The sequence below is a fragment of the Buteo buteo genome, chromosome 8 (assembly GCF_964188355.1).
Source record: "Buteo buteo chromosome 8, bButBut1.hap1.1, whole genome shotgun sequence".
Lineage (NCBI taxonomy): Eukaryota > Metazoa > Chordata > Aves > Accipitriformes > Accipitridae > Buteo > Buteo buteo.
In genome coordinates this window covers 10,643,962-10,666,010 of record NC_134178.1, presented here as the reverse complement: position 1 = coordinate 10,666,010, position 22,049 = coordinate 10,643,962, and the positions used below count along the sequence as shown (strand labels likewise).

The 22,049-nt window shown below is 49.7% G+C and overlaps 1 protein-coding gene across 1 annotated transcript; it reads left to right on the top strand.

Moving 5' to 3' along the window:
- Nucleotides 1–1,767: 1,767 nt before the first annotated feature.
- On the top strand, nucleotides 1,768–20,250 carry DIPK2B (divergent protein kinase domain 2B). Its single transcript, XM_075033602.1, has 5 exons — nucleotides 1,768–2,147; nucleotides 6,993–7,257; nucleotides 13,705–13,878; nucleotides 15,675–15,963; nucleotides 17,148–20,250. The coding sequence occupies exons 1-5, from the start codon at nucleotides 1,924–1,926 to the stop codon at nucleotides 17,486–17,488; spliced, it is 1,293 nt and encodes a 430-aa protein (XP_074889703.1). The 5' UTR covers nucleotides 1,768–1,923; the 3' UTR covers nucleotides 17,489–20,250.
- Nucleotides 20,251–22,049: the final 1,799 nt, after the last annotated feature.

Below are 22,049 nucleotides of genomic sequence, written 5' to 3'. Positions count from 1 at the left end.
GATTTCTGCAGAGGGGAAAGGAACAATGTACCGGCAATAGGAAATGCCAGGGATAAACTTCTGGATGTGGGAAGTGGTTAATACTGGTGTGTGGTTCTGGTATGGCTCTTTCCACCGCATATTCCAAAGAGCTTTATACTGGAGTAGAAGGCCAAATGTGAACATGGCTCAGTGCAGAGCTGTGCGCTGAATGCATTTGCTGGCGTACCAGCACTGCCCAGCCCCTCTCATTTGCAGCTCTGGGAGGGTTCATTACATCCCCCTTCCCTCGCAGCAGGGCTCGTTATCCTCGGCTGTGCTGCACCCTGTAGACATACCCTAAATGTCACGATCTCCATTTTGTGCATAGGGATGCACAGGGAGATGAAGCAACCACCCACGAGGGTACAGAGTCGAGGAGAGACCCCAGATCTCGCAAGTGCCACAACTAATGAGCGTCTCTGCTTGAAAGAGCTGCCTTGTGCTGTTAGGATTGCCCTCCTCTGGCAGCTCCTCTGGAAAATGAGGGGCAATCTCAGAGCCCAGCGTGCACCCCTGCAGCTCACGCGTCCCTTAGTCCCATCAGGCTGCTGTTAAATGCTGGAAGGGATAATAAAGGATGGCTACAGCGCACCTTTTTTTCCTTTAAAAAATGTGCTAGGAAATGGCTTGCCCACATGGTGAGAGTGGTCCAGCTGCAGGGCCGAGAAGTCTCCAAAGCCTCAGTCCGCTCCTCGCTGCCACCACGGTGAGACACGGCCCGGGAGAGCCTCCTGTGTCAATCAAAACGCCAGCTGGGGATGGGAGAGGAGCAAAGCCTGGTGCCACCACAGCAGCACGCTACATGCTGTACTGTCTGGGGCCAGGGTACAACGAGGGATGCCCCTCCTAAGGTCTGCTTTCCCTGCCTTCAGCAGCTGCCTGCAGCTGCCTGCCAGAACCTGTACCTGCACCCCATCTGCTCCGGGGCCAAGAGAGGTGTAGTCCTGCGCCCAGTATCCCGGCCAGGACGGGTAGCCAGCAGTTGCCGTAATTTTCAAGTCTTTGACCTAATGAGAACATCTTTTGGGTGTGATCACAGTAGTTACTTAATGCTTTTGAAACTTCTGGCAAGCTCCCACGTTAGCCACCGGTCCTTCCTCTAGCTTCTTTCCAGTGTCAGGACCATTGGGAAAAGGTATTCAAAATCACACAAGTCCTACTGAAAAGCCCCATTTTTCAAGAGCAGCTTAGAGGCCAAGCTGTTACGTCAGCTGGGTGTTTTGGAAACCTTCAGGCTATCCTGCTTTCCATGGCATGAAACGCTGCAGTGCAATTGCTTTTAAACAACTATTTTCAAGAAGCAAAATGGTGAGGATTCCACCTGACAGTCTTTTCAGCACTTCTGTGAGAAGGGGAAATTGAGCCAAGAAAGCATCTGAGAAGTCAAGCGATGCACCATTGCAAATCTCCAGGAATAGAGCAACACTAAGGGTCTGGCTTCTGGTAAAATGTGTATTTCTGCCACACTATTATTCCTCCCAAATCAGTTTTTACTAAGTGTCCCGCATATGCCCTTTGCTCCAGCAACAGGATATCCTTCATTTGTCTGCACAAAGTGCAGATGAGCACTTCTTCATGTTGTTTTCCAAGTCGGCTGATGGGAGGGTCAGCAGGGGCCGAAGCAGCTGCACCAAGTAAAGGAAAGGTAACCATGGCAACCCAAGTTATCTGCATCCTCCATGTATTTCCTTCTCCCCACCCTACATCATATCTTTCCCACCCAAACCTCAAGCCAATAGAGCCAGTGACCAGCTGGCAGGATGGGGACTGCAGCAGGGTCTTCTGCACCCAGCGTGTCTTGCCGTGTTTCAGGGCTCACTGCTGCAGGCTGAGGTCATCAAAAAGAGACCGAAAGCATAGAGAGGGGTAACTTGCAAAAGGCAGAGCTCTCCGCTACTGTAGATGGGGCACTGGATATGTTGCCTTTGCTCCAGAGTTGCAGATTCGTTGATGCTGCTCCTGGTTTTGGCTCTGAGCTGTAACCCTTCCGCAGCAGCAACAGCTTCTCCATCTGCACCCCACATCAAACCCAGCTACAGTTTTGGCCGGACTTTCCTGGGACTTGATAAATGCAACGCCTGCATTGGGACATCCATTTGCAAGAAATTCTTTAAAGAAGAAATAAGGTCAGAAACTCAGCACAGTTATTTTTAAAGCATTCTGTATAGTAACTTGAAAGTTGCCTGTTAGTATTTCCAAGTATTTTAATGAATGACAATGCAAAGAGTAACTTAGCACCCGGTTGCCATTACAGTGTCTAGTATTTTAATTAATGTCTATAAGTTGCTGCTTTGTCTCTTCTCTTTTAAAGCCACACAAACATGATCAGACTTCAGCCCTGAATTTTAATTTGAAAGCAGGAGTAAAAGGCACAACTTTCTGCATAGAGAGTGGCTCCGAAACAATTCAAGGCAGTGGTGAGGGAAGGGAAGAGGGAAGGAAGAAATCAGCTTGTTTAGACGTACTGGAAATATTTTATTATGAGCAACTGAGTAAAGGCAAAGAAGATTTAGCTTTGTATGCTCCCCACGGACTGTGTTAACTACAAACATATAAACATGCTATATAATTTCGTACCAGGTGCAACAACATAAATGTGCGGAATTTCACGTGCGTATTAACTAAGATCAAAAGCGATCTAAACCTGCCTGAGGCACGAAGACTTTTGCACATTAGGTTACCTACACACTCGAAAATAGATGGGGCTAAATTATTAATACACTTTTGGGAGGTTTCTGTGAGAACTTGAAGGCAGAGGCAGAAATTCCATCTGCCTCGAAGTCAATGAGACATATGCTGTCCAAGTGGTCGTCAGACTGATCCAATCAGTTTTAGGCTCAAAATCAGAGCGTATCTGACGACAGCAGGGAAAATGTTGCCAGTGTTTTTGAGGAGAAAGTTAAAGGCAGTGCTTGGCAGAGGAAGGGTTTATTGGGTCTGATATGATTTATAGAGCCATATGCACTTTCTTTTATAGATATAAAAGCCTGGGGGAGAAGAAATGATTATAGTAAAATTGTATTTTTAATGCTGTAATGTAAGTAGTATAATATTGGACAAATCACCGTTTTTATCTTAAACTATCCTATAAAATGTAGCATAGTAAAACCATAATGGTTTGTCTGGGATGGACTTGTAATACTGAACATCCATCCTTCCCTTTCTGCCTCTGGAAGAAGGCAGCTTGTGGCTTTGCTGTGCCAGGGGACCCCTCACCATGGCACACTAGAGGTCCCAGCCCTCGGTGCTTTGCCCTCTTGGCTTTCTGTCTCCCCCAGCTTGTCCTGAAGGTGATGCCAGAGCATGCAGTAAGGTACAGAGCCATGAAGAAGGGCCAGCTCAGCAGTGCTGGGTTTTTCCCAGCTCAGCCCAGGCTCTGGTCCCAAAAAGCAGGATGGATTTGTAATCAGCATGTTCAGCTGGCTGACACAGGCCGCCGTGGGTCTGCAGGGGCTCGGGGTGCTTTTGGGGTACGAGCTGCCCTATATTTCATTCTCTGCAGCAGGGTGGCATGGGAGCTGGCTCCTACCCCGTGCCACAACCTGCTGCAGCCCCTTTGCCACTCGCCTGTGCAGGGTTTTTAGGCACCTGCTGCTGGGTACAAAGCAGCTTCTGCGTGTGCAGCTTGTCGCAGGTGCGCCGTTTTGATTAACCCGCTTAGCCGCTGGGGAGGTTGGGGTTATGCAGCTCCCTTCAGCCCTACTAAAAATGGCAGTAGCCTTCAGAAGCAAGCAAATGCCTCTGGCTGACCGGTGGCCAGCTGCACGCCGCACCGGAGCACAGGAAAGAAGTGCTACGTGAGCAAAAACAGGAGCCCCCCACGCTGGCTTTCCTCCAGGGGACAGTGGAGAGGGGTGCGGGTATGCAGAGGGTCCGAGCAGGGCCCGGGAGCACACAGCCACAAACGTGTGGGAGCACAATGCTTCTGCCTCAGGGAAGGTAGAGGGGCTTCCTAAACCAGACACTTTTTTTTTTTCTCTCCTGCGAGCCTGCAATCAGCTTCCCACAAGCAGTGCAGCACACAAATAAGTGATAACATACAGTTCTGCTCAGCGCTTTGGAAAGGGTAACTTTCCAAATGTTCTCCTGAGCAGTCAGTCAGCTTCAGGCTTTTCTTCACAGGGGTTAAACTGTTCTCCCACTTGATTTCTTGAACAGCTGGGATTTTTTGGCAAGTCGAAGGTTAAACAGGGGAAATTTCAGTGGCACTTATACACTTCAATCCACCCCGGTGTACCTTTTCACATGTTCACAAAGGTGGATGGCACTTGGCCCTCTCTGTTTTAACCTCGTTAGAACATGCTTCATTAATTCTCCATCATTTCCGGGAGCTGTGACATGCATTCATAGTCAACTAACGAGAAAGAATATGTGGGTTTTGTTCCCAGAATATTTGGTGACTCATCTTGTGCTCTAATGTTCTTTACTTCCCTTATCTTTGCCCAACTTTATCCATCTGTAAATGAGAACACCAAAGCCTGCTTACCAACTGTCCTGAGAGCAGAGCACAGCAGAAGTTTTCGTAAAATATTAGATTTTCAAAACACTGCAAAACTGAGCTGACCAAAACTATTTGCAGACGTGTGCCAATGCCAGTGATGAGCTTTGGCCAAAAGCAATGGGAAGGAAGTCTGAAAAAGCTAGAATGCTTCATTTTGATGGGTTTGTATATGGCATTTCTTTATTTTTGGTTTTAAGACTTAACTTACTTAAATTTAAAAAAAAAAGTAAAACTCCAAATGCAAGCAAAATTATTTTGGCTGAAACAAAATACTTCATTTTATCCAGCAAAAAAGTTTGAGTTTCTTCAATGTTTAGTTCTGGGTTGATCTAAAATCTGTAATCTGTGACTGTGTTGTTCACACAGATCTTACTGAAAGTCTTAATTAAAGCACATTCAGGCCTTCAGCTAAAAGGCTTCATAGGAGAGTGAATTATTATTACAGCACAACTTGATGATGAATCTTAAAAGTATCTAGCAAGTGTGCCAGGCCAGTGCTGTGCTGCCCAGAAATGATGCCAAATACAGAACTGCTGTGGCCCATGCTAGGTTCCCAGGCCCATGTGGGTCTCCCCTGGGACCTCTGCAGAGGAAATGGCTCCATCCGTGCTCAAATTAAGGCTCAGCCCTGAATTTCACACATCCATGCGCTGCTTGCATGCAGGAGGCGGCACTTTCCTGGTATCTGCCTCACGTGAGCTCCCCTGAACACACATGCTTCAGCCAAATCACAAGGCATATTTGTGCTTAACTTAAAAAAAGAAAGAAAGAGAAACCCAGCCCATAGCCATCTCTTCCCTGTACGTGCCTGGCACACTGTGCCTGCTTTGCAGATTAGGCACTGGGAGGGGTCATGATGCATAACAAATCACAGTGAGGAGTAGCAATTATTCTCTGCTCTTTAGTCCTAGCTCAAAACCAACCAAAAAAAAAAAAAAAAAACCCAAAGCAAACAAGGCATTTATTTTCTTGTCAGATGCCCTAATCCTAGGGAAGCTTCAATTTCATATTGGGCAAAACGCCCAAATGACTGAAATGCCTGAACCCCTAAACCTGCTCGTGCAAGGGGCCAGGCTCCTTTGCTTCTGATCAGCCTGCGTCTCTGAGGCAAATCTTTCGAAGGAGGCACGTGGCTAGAGCCAAAAGCCAAAGCAGGACAAGCACCAGCATTTCAGGGAGATGGGCTTTCCCCCCTGGGCACCTGTGCTTGCCCAGAAGCTGAGGTGCACAGGCTCCATGGTGGGGAAGAGCTGCGAGGTGCTGCCTGCAAGAGGTGTTGTGGGGAAGAGGACAGTTGGTCTCCGATCACGGAGGGCAGCTAGCATTGCCGAGTCAGTTATTTGCCTGAAGTCAGAGGAAATTAATCCCTCCCCAAATTTCCCGATTTCCCCACTGGAAGTCAAAAGGAAAGATCAGCTTCAGCTTTCAGATTTGTTAATGTCTTTTCATCTAACTCTAGCTAGCTGGTCCTGCGGGGAACCTCTTGCCTCTCCTGTTTCACTTCTGAGCTATCAGTTTTAATTTATGGTGAGATTAAATTAGGACCTGCTTTCTTACGCACATGGGCAAGATTAGCATTAGGAGGTTTTAGAGGCAGCGAATGCGTGATGTTGGCCAAACCAAAGGTCAGAGTCCAGCCGCTTTCCAAGAGCAGGTTACAGGCGTACTTACGAAACAGGCACCGCGCTCCTCAGCTCCTGCATGTGTGATGTGTGTGTGGGCAGGGCTGAGGGGGCTGCTGAAACAAAAAAAAAATTGTCACAGCCTAATTACCAGGCCCATATGCTCCCCTCCTGTGCCTGTGTAGGGGGAGCAAATCAGTGCAAGATCTCCATGGCTACAGTGGTGCCACACGCCCAGGGCACGCGTCCCCCCGCGCCCCCCATCGCACCCCAAACTCTGCCGCTGCCCGGGGAGGTCGCTTATCCCGGCTGATAAAATACAGCCAGTGAAATCCGGGGGGACCTGTCGACCCCGTTACCGAGTAAGGCCACCACCTCAAAACGAAAGGTCATTTTGGTATTCCCAAAGACATTTCTTGTCAGGAGGTTTTGTTCTGCAGGGGCCCTTAAAGTGTTGAGTACTCCTTTTTTGGGCCCCCTTCTCCAGGATTAAGGAAATTTAAAAACGCCAGGGATTCCCTGTGAACCTGTAGCCCTCTCCCTTCCTTCCCTCTCTCTACGCAGCCCAGAAGACCCCATTTGGGCACTTCGCCCCTGCCCCATGGCACTGTCGGTGACAAGGGATGGTTTAAGCGGGAAGCAAAGACGGACCTTTCTTCCAAAGCGCGTTTCCCTCAGCCCCCTCGCCTCACCCCCGCACCCGTGGCCGCTCGGCCTTTGCCGCGGGATGGCAGAAAGCCCCCCCGGGGCCCCGGCGCGTGGCGGAGCGACCGCGCTGGCGCTTGCGTGGGGTGTCCGTGTGGCTTGTTAACCCGCTCTCCGTGGGGGCTCTTGTTTTGGTTTGGCAGGTTTGACACCTGGCTTTCTTCTCGTTTAAAGCTGCCCCCCAGCTACCTGCTCAGCTACTCGGGCAACTACACCGACGATGCCAAGAGCTGGCGGCTGGTCGACATCACCCGGCTGACTTCCAAGTACCGCCACGACCGGGCCGACAAGCGCATCTGCACCTCCCTGCTGAAGACCAAGACCTGCAGCCTGGAGCGCGCCCTGCGCCGCACGCGTCGCTTCCAGAAGTGGCTGCGGGCCAAGCGCCTCACCCCCGACCTGGTCCAGGTCCGTGCCCCGTGGCCGTCCGTGCCCCGCGCCGGCGGGGGTGGTGGGGGAGAGGGAGCCCCATGGGGGTGACATGTATTTGGGGGGAGGGGGGAAATAGGGTCTGAGGGAGACGTGGCTGTGACTTGGTGGGTGGAGGGCGAGTTTGGGCGATGGCTGGCCCTGTCCCTCTTGCCCCGGCTGGTGGGTTCCCCCCTGTCTGAGCCCACCTGCAGTGAAGAGGCAAAACGAGGTTCCAAAACGAAGAAGAGCACCTGAGGCTCAGGGCCAACCCTCCTCCAGCCATAGCAGCTCCACTGGGGATATTTCTGCTGGGATTTTTTCCAGTTTTCCATTATGTCTCAGCGCTAATTTTTTTTTTTTTTTTTGTCACAAAGTCATACCCAAAAGGGCAGCCTATGCCTTGAAAGTGATTTTCCTCCGGGCTGGGACCTGGGGCAGGTTGGACCCCTCTGCTTGTGGCCAGCACAGGCGGTTAGAGCCAGAGCCTCGATTCCTCGTCCACCCGCCGTCTATAGCAAATGACCTCAGGCGCAAAGAAGCGCGCCGCCCTTTCCGTCACGGTCCTGGGGTGTCACAGGGGAAGCCAGGACAGGCATGCCAGGGTGTGGGGGGGGTCGCTGCCACCAGGTAGACGGGTGGCAGCGGCACAGGGAGACGGGCACACAGGCAGGGCTGGAGGGGCAGAGCGGGCAGGGTCCAGAGGAAAGTCAGCATCCGAGCGCTGCCCACGCTGAGGGATGACACGGGCAGCCAGGGACGGCCACGGGGCAGGCGAGTGTGTTTTGCAGCTGCTGGCTTGCATCTGAGACCAAAAGTCCCCTCCCCAGATGCACATGCATTCCCCCCACGCCACCCAAACAGCAGCAAAGCGTTGCGATAACCGCTGGCAATGGGCAAGGGCCAGAGCGGAGGCTGGATATACCCTAAATGAGACCCTGAGAGGCAAAGAAAGATTATTCCAGTACTTCTCCCCCTTTCAAGAAAGAAGTGGCTGTGAAAAAGGGACTTCATTTTTCTTCTTTAAAGGCAACTGCTTCCTCATGCCTGCATGCTGCCGCATCCGCTCAGCTTTGCTGAGTGCTAAAGTTACGCTGCTTGAGTTTTTCCGCTTCTGTTACCCCGTGGAGCAGCACGCCTGAGGAGGGAAAGTAGGAGACCCCCTCCTGCAGCAGCAGTGCCGGAGCTGCACCGAGAAGGACACCCGAATCACTGACAGTCCCGCGTGGCAGGTTGCCCCAAAGCCAGCAGCCTCCTGGGGGGTGAGGTGCAGGATGACACGCGCCAGCCAGCGAAACTTTTTTGGTGCAAAGCTACACTGTACTTTGCCTAGTAAGAGGGAGAATGGGCAGATTTACGTGGCTTCCACTCAGAGCATCCTTCGCCTGAGCTTGTGGGCCACGGGCAGGGACAAGTCGTCCCCGGGGGGGCAGGCAGCAGCTTCCCAGGCACCCGCTGGCCTCCACTGTCCTCTAAGGCAGCACTACAGGGGACTGCGGGAAGGCGAGCTGGGGTGGCAGGCACTCCAGCCTTGCTGGCATGTCCAGGGGGTTTGTGCGAAACCGCGCTGCCCCCACGGCAGTGCTATGTGAAAGGGAAAGAGTCGAGAGCTTGAACCTTCCATTTGCTGAGCTGGTTGAAAAAGTAACCGGAGAAATGTGGCTCTGTGGTTTCTCAGATCTGCTGCAAAGTTAAATCATTAGCTGAGCCCAAATCCTTCTCCTTCAAAGGCTCCTGATGGGCTATATGGTTTTTCCTACCCCATCCTTTCTGAAACTGAACTCCTGGCTGAGCTGGGTTGCACACACATGTACACATATGCATACACAGATGCACACATATATGCATGCACACACATGCATGCGCATATGCACACATGCATGCATGCACACATGCACACGCAGCACCACGGGGAGACTCTGGCTGGGGCGTCCTGGCCTTGCACCTATCCAGTTTCTCCTGGGTGCTGGAATTCCCCCCTGCAGCGGTGGGAAGCTGAGCTGATCCCAGCTCCAGGGCGCCTCTGAAGCGAGCTCAGGGGCCAGCCTGGGGGGACGTGCGCAGGGACAAACTCCCTGGGACATTTCAGCAAGCCCTGCGGTTTTTAGTTTTTTAGTTGGAGAGGGCGCAGGAGGCTGCGGGGAGGCCCAGACCTTTGCACACAGGCCTCGGGATTGCTCCGCTCGTGTTTTCATGGTTCCTTGGCTCTGTAAATCAAGCAGAGAAACCTAAACCGGGATATAAATCCCTTCTAACAGCATATAGGCTTGAATACACAGAGAAGCATAGCGATCCAGAGGCCCTGGGGCCTGCCTCCCCCCCGCTTCCAGATTTCAGCAGAAATCACTATTTGAGATCAGGCACGTGCTCTGTAAAATGGCTTCTGGTTTCACAGTGGTCTGAATTGAAAAACAGCCTGCGGCACCAACGCATCAGCCATACAGTGTGTGAGTTTGTACGTGAGACACCCCCCCTCCCAAGCCCCAAGTGCTGTTGTGTGGGCCACCACAGGTTACAGGGTGACCCCCTCCTAAGACATCCAGCCCCACAGAACCGGGCATCCCCTTCCTCTCTGCCCACCCCACCTGCACTCCTCAGAGCCGAAAGCCGCAGGAGCACCTCTGCCTGCACCCCAGCCCCGCGCTGCTGCCCCTCTGCCGCGTTCGCTGGGCAGACACACATCGGTCACCCAGCATAAGCCATCAGAGGGGGTGTTTCTTGGGGGTACGACACGTCATTGCAAACACTTACCTGCAGCACTGCTCTTCTGGCTTTTTTTCTCCCCTCTCTCTTTTCGGGGGTGTTAACAGCACACCGTTCTTGGTGCCTAACGCGATGCCCACCCTGTTTCACAAAGCTGCAGTCACCCAGCAGCGTCCATACTGCCCTCCCTGCAGTTTTTCCTATATAGCAGCACCATGGAAAGCTAATGGGCTCAGGTAATTTTGTCTTATAGAGCAGAGAATTACGACAAACCATAACGTGCTTGAATCAAAATGACAGACCATGAAGTAATGTTTTTTCACTTTACACTGCCTGCCCTGCCTGACCCAGCCATCAGCTGAGCTGCCTGCCACAGTGATTATTTCACCCGCCACAACGAAAATCTTTATTGGACGCAGCAAAGTCTTCAGTGTTAAAATCCAGCCCGCCTCGGAGATGAGCAGGATTTAGCTGGGGCTTAGCCTGCACGGTAGCCCCAACCACCCGCTGCTTCGCTCAGGAGCTCATCACCTCAAATTGCGCTGCGTGCTTTTCCTGTTGGAGGGTAAGAACAACAACAAAGTGGGTTAGTTTCAGCACAGATCGCCCACAGGGAAAATTTACAGCCCTGCCTACAAAGCACAGCCTGGAAAAGTCTGAAGGCAGACAGACGAAAGTAGTACCAAGGTGAAAAGCCAGCCATTATCAGCCCCTCTCTTTAGAATGTACTGACCAGCACCTCTGCCTGCCCTCAGCAGACGTGCAGGCACCGTGGTTATTTGGCCTCTGAGTCCAGTATACATCACTTTGCTCACAACACATGGGCAGCGGTTTGCTGATCTGGCAACTGGTCCATCCTAGGGAAGGATGGGCATTACAGGGCTCCCAGAGCCACCTCCCAGACCTGCTGCCTCTTTGACCTGGTACCTCATCATCAGTAAGCCCTGGGAGTGGGGATGAGCCCTGTAGCTTCGCAGGGCATCCTTAGCTTCTTTCTTTTGGGGGTGAACATAACCCTTGGATTCAAACGGTCAGGAGCTGCAGGTGCTTTGACACCTACATCCAAGCGGTTCCTCCTGGAGCCCACCCTAAACCTGGGTGCTTGGTGAAGCTGCACCCAGGGGGCAGGAGGCAGCTGTGCTCCTGATCTGTGCCATCCCTCCCTGGGGTGGCTGAAGAGAAAGCCGAGTGAGGAGAAGTTGTCTTCCAGAGGTCTTCTTTGCGTCAGAGTAAATTCTGGGTGTGTCTGCTCTGGATATGCATACATACACACAGATGGGAGTTTAAAATGCATTGCATACTGTGCAGTAGGGAGAAGATAATCACAGCTGAGTGCAGGTAGGCTTTGCAGGAACTAATCATTATCAGATATAAAAATGTGGGTATTTAATCAAAGTAAATAAGAAGCTTTCCATATCAATCACAAACAATACATCAGGCTGTCTGTCAGGTCTTATTCTCTCGGGTGATAAGATGCTGCAAAGGACTTAAGATATTTTCAGATAAATCAGTATCTCCAGTGTTTTGAGTATGTGTTCTTCAAATTTTTCTTCCATCAACAGTTTTTGTCTGACAGTTTTACAACTCCGGCTCCTTTTCTGCTGTAGGGATGTTTCCATCAGTCTGCTGGGAGGGGAGGCCCCACTGCACTGAAACACTCAAGCAGGTGCTGAAATTTATGCTGTTGACTAGCTCTGCTGAAATCAAAAGGCCCCACTGTCCAATTTGGGTGGATCGGGGCTTTATTAAATCATAGGAAGCTGCAACAATGGTTGATAGAAACGTGGTGGTACTCAGCCCTGCTTCTGCGCTCCTGCACGGCCACTGGTATGCCTGAGATGGTTCCTCAGAAAACGAGCATCTGTGATCATCACATGCAGTGCATGACCACATCTGTGTTAAGAGGATGAGCTCTGACCTTGGAAAAAATCCTAATCAAAACTTTCATGCATTCTCTGCCACCATGATTTCTGTTCCTACTGCACACTCTTAAGGGTCTCAGCTTTTGCGTTGCAAACTCCTGGAGGCAGCAAGGCTTTCTAACTTTGGCTGCAAATATTTGCATACACACTGAGCTGCAAGAGACTTTCTCCACCACATATCTCTTAACACAGTTCTGTTCTGTGCATTTTTTCTCACTTCTCCTCCAAAGGGAAAGTGACAGAGTCAGCCACAGCGTGCCTGCAAGTGCTGCGAGACAGAAATCCATAACCATCCCTTCGCCCCCCTCCTTCTATAGTTTTAGATAATTAGTTGAAAAAATATTTCCTTGATAAGGCTACACCAGAGGAGAGGAGTCTATGAAGAATTGTAACTAGAACTGGGGAGAATTATTTTTGACAAATGTTTTATTCTCTTGGGGAAAAAGATGGTTCTTCAGTTGTTGCGAAACAATGCTCCAGCTGGGGTTGAGTTTCTCAGGTAGTTTTGACCAGCTACTGGCATTCAGGGCTTGTTTCGCGCAACCAATGGCCAAGGAAAGAGCGGCTGGGACCTCACTGAGGCCATCAGGGAGGCAGAGGAGGGGACGTGGGAGGTCCAGTCCCCCCTTTCCACCTCCGACCGTGAGAGCGGCACGCTCCTCCTTTCCTCGTTTCTTCATTTCTTTGTTGTGGCTGGGTAATTAAGTGTTTTATGCCAAATGAACAGCTCGCTCAGGAAGGGCTGAGAGAGACCTACCTCAGAGTTACCAAATGACTTGGGGAGATCCTGAGTCAAATCTTTCCTCTCAGCATGAAGAATGGCAGGGAGCAATGTGAGCTCAAGTGCCCTTTCCTCTGAAGCATGTCTCCCAGCCATCAAATTATAAAGAAAACCCAAAACAATAAATGTGGCTACTGGGATCATTTGGAAGAAAAAGGCTTATCAAAAACCTGATTCCCTTCCCCAGCAGAGGCGTGGCAGGGCAGCATTTCTGTGCCACTATGGGCAACTCTCTATACGTCCGCTCTCCTTGGCTATTAAACAAGACTGAATTCAAAATAAAGGTCTTTTTTGACTACAAAGGTATAAATTTCTATGCCATTTATCCCAGTCATAGATTGCTTATGCAATTTTACAAGCCAAACCTCCAAATCTGAAAGGTGTAATAAAGTGATTGTTGACTCCATTAGCCCAACAGTTCTTTATTTGTTGCTGATATTTACAAAAAATTTGCACACGCTATTCAAATTTGTTTTTGATAGTTAATGCACAAGTTTATCAGAGAGAGAGTATATCCTGTGCTTGTACCCACATACAGTGTTTATTTACACTTCTAAAGCATGTTTACTGACCTTAGCAAATAGTATTTCCAAGAAAGCTGCTCACAGGTTAAGCAAATAGCGAAGCAATCCGAAGACATTATCTAACGAGGGAAGTGACTCACCAGCTTAACGACAGAGAGGCCTCCACCAGTGAGCCAGGATGCCAGGGCTGGAAAGCCGGGTGGAAAGAGGAGGCCCACTGGCACGGAGCAATGCAGTATTGCGCAACTGGGGGGAAACGGGGTTTGCAGCCTCCGCGGCTGTGCTGCAAAGACGGTGTGTCATTTTGGAAACCCAAACTGTGAACAGGCATTTTTTGGATGGTGCGGGGGTTTTTCCTAGGAGGGGTTTGCTGTAGAGATCCCCCTGCATGCCCGTACCCTTCAGTGCTGCAGGGGGTACAGTACAGAGGTGCCCATACCGCTGGCATGGCCCAAGCACATCGCAACCTCTCAGGCTGGAAAATAAACATCTTTGTCGTATTTTCCTCTCTCTCCAGGGCCTGTCTAGCCCAATGCTGCGCTGCCCATCCCAGCGTCTCCTGGACAGGATAGTGCGGCGCTACGCTGAGGTGCCAGACGCTGGCAGCATCTACATGGACCACCTCACCGACCGGGACAAACTGCGCCTCCTGTACACACTGTCAGTGAATTCACATCCCATCTTGTTACAGGTACGTACCACTTTGCCCCAGCTTGAAATGCCACCCCACAGCCCCTTGCAAGCGAACCCTTGCATGAGGTGTCCACCAGCCCCTAGCTGCAGAGGAGTCTCAGCCCTACCCTTTGGCAAGCTCCCTAGCCCTCATAAAGTGAGTTTCTTCTATAGAGTTGGATGGCTGAAGTCAGGCAGACTCCTGTGGTGCTCCTTGCATCAGCCTGTGAAGTTGCGGAGAGATATGGATGCCCAGCCCCTTAAATCAATCACAAGCCAGCCAGGTTATTGCATTAGCGCGCTGTGAAAGCCAGGGTTTTTCACATCCCCAATACTTCACAGTGTTATGTTTGCATCGCTAATATATTACTTAAAATCACTTAAAATTACTTTAACATCACTTAAAACCAAAGCCTGTTTGTTAAAAGAGAAAGAACATGTTTTGGCATGGGAGGACCAAGAGGCAGCGTTGAGGTTGAACATGGACTCAGGGAGCACTGACTTCCCAGGTTCCATGTGCCAGCACCGTTTTTTCCATTTACATGCCACTGGTAACTAGCTCTGTAGCAAACTGCAGTTTTGCAGAGGTGTTTGGTGGAATCCCAAATACAGCTGAGCTCTGAGTTTGAAGACAGAGAGCTAGAAGGCCTCACGCCCCTCCTCTGGTCCCCTGCTGGCATGCCTGGCATGTGGGTCCTCTCTTTCTTTACATGTGTTTCTGAGGGAGTTTTCTCACCACCACCCCTCCTTTAGTCCTCATCATTGCTGTTTCTTTCAACCTTTCGAGATTCCACAAAGAAGAGAGGCAGCGGCAGCATCTATCTCCTGCCACTGCTGCCCTCAGCAGCGAACAGGGCTCTGTGCGGTCCCAGGGCGGCGGAATGGTGCTCAGGCTCTGGGAGTCTCCAGGGGGTCATTCAGCCACCCTGACCGTGGCTCACTTGGGCACGAGGCTGTGGTTCTCAGCACTGTAAAGATGTGGGAATGCAGCTTAAAGAGGTGAAAAAAATACGGTGAAGAGAAATGGCTTGATTTTATGTGGGTGCCCAAAATGCCTTCACAGCAGAAAGGAGAAGCAAACTTAAACGTGAACCTGGATGAGTTCATAACCCTGCCTTGGCAGGGTCTGGTGCGCTGGGGAGGCAGACAAGTAATAATGTAAATGGCAGAAAGCTTTGTGTTGGCGTAGCTCAGCGGTCATGCAGTTTGGTTTCCACCTGGGATAACTGCCCTGCTAGCACGAGCTGCAGCGATGCAGGGAACCTGGCCCAGGTGTCCCCACTGTAACACACACTCAGCACTTCTGTCCCTGAGACTGCAAAGTCTCTTACGAAACAGCCAGGCAGTTCTTACAAATTAGCGAAAACTGCTTTAGCCCCACCTCACCTTCAAGCTGTGATTTCAGCTACGCAGTTCTCATGAGAGACCCATCAAAGGTTCTAGAAAGACACCTAAAATTAGCTCTTCTGTGCCTAAAATTTTCATGAATTTGAAATCTATTATTATATTGGACTTTCCAGTTAGTCTCCTTTATGGAATAGCTCTTGAAATATCAGATTCTTCTTCTTAATTAAAAAAAGGAAAAAAAAAAAAAGCAAAAAAAAGCAGCAAAGTTACTTCAGGACAGAGCTGAGCCTTCTCCAGCTGCTGCAGCAGGGTAGGGTGAGGAAGGGTGGTGGGATACTTTGGAAAGCAAGACACGACACCGGCACTGCTGCGTGAAGCCAGCCAGGGCATTCGAAAGTCCTCTGGGAGGGCGGTGGGTCCACGGGCAGAAGGGCAGGGACAATCCCCCCTTCCCGCTCTCCCCGGCAGATCTTCCCCGACGTGGAGGGATGGCCCTTCCCGCGGTACCTGGGCTCCTGCGGGCGGCTGGTGGTCAGCGCCAGCACTCGGCCCCTGCGCGACTTCTACGGCGCGGCCCCCGAGGTGGCCGCCGACCTGGCCCTCCAGCTCCTCGCCGTCCTCCGCTCCATGGGCACCAACGACCTCAACTATTTCTTCTACTTCACCCACGTGGACGCTGGCACCTTCGGCGTGTTTAGCAACGGGCATCTGTTCATCCGGGATGCCAGCACGCTGGGGATCATCGACAAGGAGGAAGGTACTCAGCAGGCTCCGTGGCCGCGCATCTGTCGCAGGAGGGCTTAGCAAGGCAGGGGAAACAAATCTTTCACCTGCTACGCTCGGCTCTGCTGCTGAATTTTTTTTTTTGGATCAACCAAAGATCGCTTGATGAATTGAATAATGAAAAGTTCAAGGAGAGATTTACCGACAGCAAAAGCATCAGCAGGTCCTGCCACCCTGGCTCTGAGTTGGGAAGGTGGCAGGCGTTTTGTTTGTACAGTCAGTGGTTTGGTGACCGACTGTGGGTCCTTACGTCCTGCCTGGTCCCCTCTGTGGCTGGCAGAAGCATTCAGCGGGCACGGTCCTCACCAGTCTCATTTGAAGTCTTCCTAAATCATCTCTTTTAAACCTTTTGCCACACAAATGTCAATATTTGCAAGTAGAAATTTCGTAACTTCCTTTGTTTTAAGTATTGGGTCAAATCAGACTCTTTTTAGGTGCATTTATCACATTAACTAATAACCATTATTATTATTATTATTATTATTATAACAACAAAATCCCCCTTTTGTCATTTTTACATAAAACCAAGGGTTACTATTCACTTTTCACAGGTTACAGTGGTCTGATCCTGGAAGTAGAGCTAGTCAAAGACTATTCCTCCAATAATTTAACAATTTCATTTTGGATGTTCAAATTTTCAAAAGGCCTTTGCTCAGCTCTCACATTCAGCTGAGCAGATCTCAAATATTCAGAAGCAGCTGTCAGAGAATTTTCCACTGGGTTTCTTTTTCTTGTCCCAACAGCTATTACTGTTAACTTGACTCCAGCTAGATGAGCTGTTGTTGCAATTTAATGATTTGGGGTAACATGGAAAAATTATGGGTTTGGCTATTTGTGGTGGTTTTTGTAGGAACTCCACATTTTAGGTTAGTACTGCAGTTCTTCTCATTTTTTCTGAATCAGTTTGACTTGACAGACTCCTCTCCAATTCCTCTGTCAGGCAGTTCTGCAGAGCTCTGTCATTCAGAAAAATATACATATTTCAGGAGTGAGAAAATTGGCCTATATACAGCTACAGCACAGAGTACTTTGTGGTGAAAGATAGCCGTATCCTTTAGATAGTAACAAACCCCATGTTAATACAGAGGTACGGACATATGTGATTATCCAAGATTTCAGTACCGTCTTTCTAACAACGGGTTTAATTGCCTCTAACAGGGAGCCAGCTGATTGATGGCCAACAGGAGTATAAAGATATATTTAGCTGTTTGACTGTGGACTGCCAGTCTGCATTTGTGTCCTGTAACTCCATCAGAGAGAAGCACAGCCTCGTCATGGTGTGTCAAGAGCTTTTGCCTAAGCTGCTGAAGGGCAAATTCCTGCAACCTGTGCAGGACAAAATAGACAGCTTCCTGCAGCACTGCGCCGACGGCCTCGCCGACGACCAGGGTGTCGACGAGGCGGTTGCAAAGCTGGCAGAGCTCCTGAAACCGCTGCGGTCTTGCGATTCCCGTTTTGCCTACCGCTACCCTGACTGCAAATACAGTGATAAATACTGATGGCTTCGGAGGAGGAGTCCCCCGGGAAGGACTGGAGCAGCATTAGCCCCCTGCCAGCGCGGGAAGCAAGAAGGAACCAGGGTAGCTGGAAAGAGATGCACCAAATCTGGGGCTTCCTCATCAAGGCGGAGGAGGAGGGAGCAGAGTGCACGTGGGATTTATTGTTCATCTGCCAGGGATGCATTTGTTACATGGGATGTTTAGACATGATGTAGGGCTTATGGGTTGTTAGCATTATCGTGAGTGACATGGGCTACAGGACTAATAAATCTCATTCACGTGTTTTGGCCTTGGAAGAGTTTTCCATGCTGTTTGCTAAAAGAAGGCAGCATGCTCACAACTAGCTAGATAGAGGGGGTTTATTACCAAGAAAGCCTTTCTGATTGAGGTGATATATACCTAATGTGGGATGGATGGAAGCATTTAAGACTTTCCCTGTGGGGATTTTTAATGTGCTAAAAATCATAGATAAACTGAACCTCTGGATCAGTTCCGTACCATCACCCATCACAGATCCCTTTTATAAAATATTTAAATTTTATTACTTTTATGGGACACAGAACAGAAAGACACAATCAACAGCATTAAAAAGCTGAAAGGTCCCATGCCTCTTGAGACTTAATTTCTCTAATCCCCAAATATAATTACTTTTAGTTTTTCCCAAGCTGTCGGGCAGTAATTGGAGATTAATAAAGGTTTTCATTTTAAGATCAGAAAAAAAACAACTCTGGCATGTGATTGTCCGGCAGATACTTTCACGTTTTTCTCTCTAAAGAAAACTGGAGGAACCATTTGCACAAAACAATTAAAATGGGAAAACTACCTTAAGAGGAGAAACAACAGACAGAGGATGAGAGATTAGTTTACCCTGAGCCCGATGAGACTTGCTGAACACTCAATACTCCAGCGTAAGTGCCGGGGAGGTCTAAGTTCTGACCAGTAAGAGGTACAGCTATCCTCATCCATTTGCCTTTCAAAGGAGGAATCAGTAAGCCAACCCCCAAAGGAGTGACTCAGGCACCTAAACTCTGGGGTGGTGGGCTCTTTTTTCACAGCAGTGGCCAACCCAGGGCTGGACGCAGGTGTCTCATTTGGGGGGGGAAGGTTGCAAAAGTTGCAGAGTTCTAAAACACAACTTTCTCACCCAGCATCTGTCAGTCCCTGTCCTATGTGTTCCCTGTGGGGCATCAGAGGCCCACACCAAACCTTCCCTGATGTCTTGGGGGCTGCCAGACCTCACCTGGGTTTGGGGCTTTCTCCTGGGATCCAGGTGCACAGGAGTCACCAAGCAAATTTGACTGAGCTGAGTCAGAAACTAGACTTTCTGGATCTCCCGTAAGTATTTTCATCATGGAAACCGTCTTCCTCTAGCCACGGTTCGAAAAAGAAATCGGTAACAGCATAAAAGCAGAAAAAGATGCGAGTGCATTTGCATTGCTAATTGTTGTACGGAGTTATTGGGAGCAAGAACGCAAGTCAAGATTTTGTGTTGGCTGTGGAGGGGCTCTGTGCACGCAGGGGACCCGGCCTGGGGTTCAAGGCAGGTGCTGCAGACAGACGAGGCATCCAAAACCACACACAGCTCTGACGCTGGGAAAATCTGACCCAGGACATTTATTTTGCCTTTCCTCCTGGCATAAAGTATCGAGTGCACCTTTCACCTCTCAAGAAGTAGAAACATTGAAAATAATCTGTAGGTAAATTTAGCTCCAGGCCCAGATGGTCCGACAGCAAAAATGTTTAAATATACAGCCTAAGCTACGGCTGCAGCCCTCTTTCTTGATTTCAGTCTATTTCTACATCATGGCTCTCTTCCAGTAAGAAAAACATGTCCTTCGCTGAGATCCATAAGGCTGTCTAACAATCTGTTTTCAACAGTTTTCTTGAATCTGTCTGCATCAGCTATCTCTCACTCTGTAATTTTACCTGATTGCTGGGCAGTAATTAGCCCTGAGCCCCTTCCCCTCCAACGAGTCCCCCACCACGGTGCCAGATACCGGCCACCTCGTGCGGGGCTGGAGGAGCTCCCACTTCACCACCAGTCTCTCTAGGGTCAGTGGTGACGTGCTGCCAGCGTCATCCCCGTGCTGGAGGGCAGCCTTCTTCATGCAGTCGTAACTAAAAATGCACAGCACACCACAAAATGCCCCAAAAGAGCTAAGATGAAGAACTGGCCCGGTCTGCCCGTGCCCCAGCAGAGGTGATTTGCAAGCCATGGGGCTGCGGAGATGTCTTTGCAGCTGCTCCATCACTCAGGCTGACCTGATTCAGTGCTCTCTGCTTTAGCAATGGCTTGACTTGCATTGGAAGGAGGAGCAGCCCTTGCAATAGGGCTCTGCACTGGGTTCACCACTCTCCCGTGTGTCCTGGGCATTTTTCTTTTCACCACGCACATTTCCCTTTTGGAAATGAGGCGTTCATCTACTGTATGGCTCTGTGCAAAATATCTCCTGGGCAGTAGAGCATCTCTCTGCTATCAAACCAGCCCAGGGAAACGCAGAGGGGATGCATGTGCTCAGCACCTTAGAGAACAGCAGGAGCAAGCCCAGATCTCTCAGGTCTAACCCAGAGTTCGGCAAAAGGACTGGGACGTGTCACACAGGCTTCAGTTGGGCCCCAATAGCTCGTGATCCTAAAATGCTGGGTGTAAGAAACAGAAGAGTCGTGGTCTTACTTTGCTGCTTGGACTTAGTTGGCAAGACTGCAGCAGAAGTGAGGCGCGTGGCATCTATTTTTACAGGGCTTGATTCAAAGTTGTTAAAGCTGAGAGGAGTCTCCCCACTGCTTTCAATAGACTTTGATATGAATTTAAATAAAAACAAACATGATTAAAAATAACAGAATCATGGATTTTAAAATTATTAAAGCATTGGGAGCGGTGTTCACCACCAGTTTCTCTTCAGACACTGATTGCAAAGGCCAGGCTCTTGTAAGACTGTGACTAATATGCCAGCCATAAAATCAGTCCACGGCTCACAGAACAATAATTTTCCTAAATTAAATCTCATTTCCCTATATTTCCCTGGCCTTTTTTTTTTCATTGGCTTTTTTTTCTCTTAATATTTTCCATTTTCTTGGCAGTCAGGCCCTGGAATGGGTGCCCACCCTGTCTGCCAGCTCCAGTCAAGCCTTGAAATTCTAGTAGGCCAAGCTCCAAAAGGATGTGAAATTAATTTATAAATGGCAATTATTTTAAACTTAATCCTTCCCAAAAGAATTCTCGAGCAATTTTTTCCTCTCTGTGTTCAAGTTATTTCTGATGGTGGTTTTGTGTGATACTTTGCAAACTGTTCCTGGTAACAACTTAAACCATTTCTGCAGCAGAACAAGGATGGCAGGAGAAGTCTTCCACCAGTCTCACAGTCAGCCTCAGCACTTTCTTTATTTGTGGGTAGTTTGCAGCTGCCTTTATGTCCAGCTGTTTATCGGGTCTCTCTTTTACTGCCCCATATCCTGCATATTTTTAAAGTTTTCACGTCAAGAGGTTTGTAAAACTGTATTTTCTGCTGCATTTTGTCTAGAGGCATATTTTAACACTGGTGTTTCCCAGGGGATGGGGGCTGTGTACGGGCAGCCCATAGCAAGTGACAGTCCTGGTTTCACCCAGCATAGTTCACCGCTCCTCTGTGTCTCACCTTCACCCAGTGCCTTCGCACTTGTCCGTGGTTCTTGCGCCGCTGCCCCCTGCCCCACACAACCCCTTGGGAAGGAACGGCAGCCAACGGTGGCATTTAATTGTATTTTTCACACACTCCTCCCACCAAAGAGAGAGCACCCTGGCAGCATTGGCTGAAACAGGTCCTCATCACAGAAAGTGGAAAATTGGTAAAAGCTGGTTCCCTTCTGCGAGCGATGCACCCCACGCCTATTCGCTCTGCTCCCTCGTCCTCATTCAGCCACCCTCTTACTCAGACGCAGCTGATGCATGGGGGAAACGGCACTGAGACAGCCTCTGGAGTGACCCTGTGATCCCAAACATCACAGGTACGTCTGTGCCCCTTGAGTCTGGGCTGTTCTGACACCTCCCGGCACTTTCCGACCAGCACCCTTGGCCAGGATGCTGCATGTCCAAAGGGAAAGGGACGTGCTGTGTATTGCTGGGAAAACCCACCCACGTATTTGAAGTCAAAGTCAAAGTAACATGCAGAGCATCCCAAAACCTTCTAGCAGGGGGCACTTTCATTACAACGGGTTCTGGGGAGCTGGAGGTCCAGGTTTCCCACTCTGTGGCTTTTGTGGGTGATAATTTCTTGCCTCACTTTGCACCATCCCTGCTCGCAGCTTCCCACAAGGGGGTCCCCAGAAAACATCGTGGCGTTTTGGAGAACTTAGGCTCAGCACTCAACAGCTCCTGTCCGCAGGAGCAGCCAGACAAGCACACTTCATGCACGTGTCTTTCCAGCAAGCTTAGCCAGCAACAGTTGTTTGCAGGTGCTTTTTATTTGCCTTCTGGTTTTCTGAGACTTTAGGATGCACTTGGGTCCCATTTGCCAATTACTCTCTACAGCCAGGTGCTCTAGATACTTTATTGCTAATTCTTCCTAAGTGAAACCTCAGCTTC

Excerpts from the sequence above, each read along its gene's own strand:
- DIPK2B (XM_075033602.1), top strand. The coding sequence starts at position 1,924 with ATGGGGCACTGGATATGTTGCCTTTGCTCCAGAGTTGCAGATTCGTTG. Across the intron at positions 7,258-13,704 it reads TCACCCCCGACCTGGTCCAG|GGCCTGTCTAGCCCAATGCT; the intron begins GTCCGTGCCCCG and ends CTCTCTCTCCAG. Across the intron at positions 13,879-15,674 it reads CACATCCCATCTTGTTACAG|ATCTTCCCCGACGTGGAGGG; the intron begins GTACGTACCACT and ends TCTCCCCGGCAG.